General features: G+C 52.4%; 1 protein-coding gene across 1 annotated transcript; it reads left to right on the forward strand.

Moving 5' to 3' along the window:
* Nucleotides 1-200: 200 nt before the first annotated feature.
* On the forward strand, nucleotides 201-675 carry SARC_09772 (hypothetical protein; the record flags this gene model as incomplete). The annotated part of the gene is made up of 2 exons (XM_014296207.1): nucleotides 201-281; nucleotides 382-675. The coding sequence occupies 2 exons, from the start codon at nucleotides 201-203 to the stop codon at nucleotides 673-675; spliced, it is 375 nt and encodes a 124-aa protein (XP_014151682.1).
* Between the last annotated feature and the right edge of the window lie 1288 nt (nucleotides 676-1963).

Here is a 1963-nt window from a genome sequence, read left to right on the forward strand (position 1 = left end):
ACTAACACTACAAAATTTTTTTTTTCTCGAAATGGCGATTGAGACATCGATATTGCAATTTTTGGGCTTGAAGGATGATGACTTCCATTGATGGGTGAATTCGCACGGGCGTACGAATAAGGAGCGTCGGCATCATGACAAGAGTTCGGTCACAGTGCCGGCTGCGAAATTGATCCACGGTGGCAAGGACTACATTCTCAATGGGTTCACCACAGCGGATCAAGCCAGCTTCTACAAGGTTTTGGGGGAGCGATGGATGGATGTTGGAGTGGTGGATTCAGGTGTGTTGGCGAGACACAACAAGATGCTGTCTATCCTCTTTATTCAGCCGAGGAGTGCGATGCTGGAAACGGCAGACAGACTGGCGACTTGTTATGACAGGAGCCAGAGAAGGCTGAAGCGTTACTGCAGAACATACAAACCTATGGTGTATGGGCAGTGATGGCCTACCATCTTTTTAGACTGGCGGATCAGCAGGTGCAGGAGGAGGCCGAGCTTACGACTGAGCAGATGTTTGGTTGGGAACAGCAAGGAGGTCAGCAACCACAGATGGCAGATGCAGGGGACAGTGACCATGCTTTGGTGGAACGGCTGGCTATGGCGTTAGATGGGTTGATGAAACATTTAAGCGAAGATGGGGGTGGTGGCGGCTGGAGCCCCAATACAGGACTATAAGGTGGTTGATGAGGCTGCGCAAATTATGCAAGCCCAGTTGTTAAAAGGAGCGACGCAGACTACGCGTGAGAGTGTCCTTAACGGCCACATGTTAGAGTGCCTTTTGAGCCCCCACGCGTCGTTCTTCATGGGGCTGATGCGTACTGAACCGCTGTATGGAAAGGCGGTGATGACGAATCTACGGGTGATCCATGACTCAATGGTTGTGTTCATTCAGTGGCTTTATGCCAAGAACGTGCGCCTAGGGGTTCATTTGCGTCGAAACTACAAGTACACAGGTCTGGCGCAGGTGTTAGAGTACCTGCGTCAGGATCGTATTCATGCTGATGGGCCGGCTTCGAAAGGAGCTCCGGCGGTGCAGGAAGTGTCTCAGGGTGATCACTATACCATGGAGGGCACTTTGGCGGCTCTTAGTGATCTGCGCGCGCAGATAAAGAACCAGCGTAAGAAGAACAAGGCATCGCAGAAGAATCTGCGAAAGCGGATTGGCGATAGTAGACGTCAGAAACCTCCGCGGAAGCGTACTCGATCTGAGGCCTCGGGGGACGAGGATGGGGTTGAGGTGTCAGGTGATGAACCTGTCGAGACTTTCAAGGAGCGGATGAGCATGATCAAGTGCTTCAAGTGTCATAAACTAGGGCACATAGCTGCTAAGTGCCGTAAAGGAGGCAAGTGACTGGAAGGGTCGCTGGGTGCTGCTGTCGAAGAGAAGGCTCAGGCAGGCAGCGCTATTCAGGGTGCTGTCCAGGGTGCATATGCTGAGCTCTACGTGGATTCGGGTGCCACTCCTAGTTTGGTATCGGAGTTCTTTGCGGCTCAGCAGGGCCTGAAGATCGCGAGTTACACAGGTCTACCATACAAAGGTGTGGCAGAGATAGGCTTAGTTTGGCCGTCGGGTGTGGTGCAGTCTTCAGTCACGTTGGATACATGGGGGGGGGGGGGACTCGGTAGTTCGTCCCATGGATCTCTTAGTGGTGAAGTCCTTGTCTTTTGACACGTATGTGTTACTTGGTTTTTAAGGACTTACGGAAAGAACGCTTGTCCCTCATGGACAACGCAGGATTGGTTGGCAGTTGTTCCCCAGACCCAGCTCATAGACTTTTTGGAGTCTCAAGCGGCGGATGAGGACCAATTGGAACCGCAGAGCCCGCCGGGCAAGCGGGCGAAAGCGCGGCGCACACAAGTTCGAAGCAAGAAACGGGGACTTGATGTGCGAATGCCGCAGAAGTTAAAACTCAACTCGCAACGAAGCCATCTCGGCTTGCGTGCGTCACAGAAATAATTTTAA

Source organism: Sphaeroforma arctica, assembly GCF_001186125.1.
Source record: "Sphaeroforma arctica JP610 unplaced genomic scaffold supercont1.1038, whole genome shotgun sequence".
Classification (NCBI taxonomy): Eukaryota; class Ichthyosporea; order Ichthyophonida; genus Sphaeroforma; species Sphaeroforma arctica.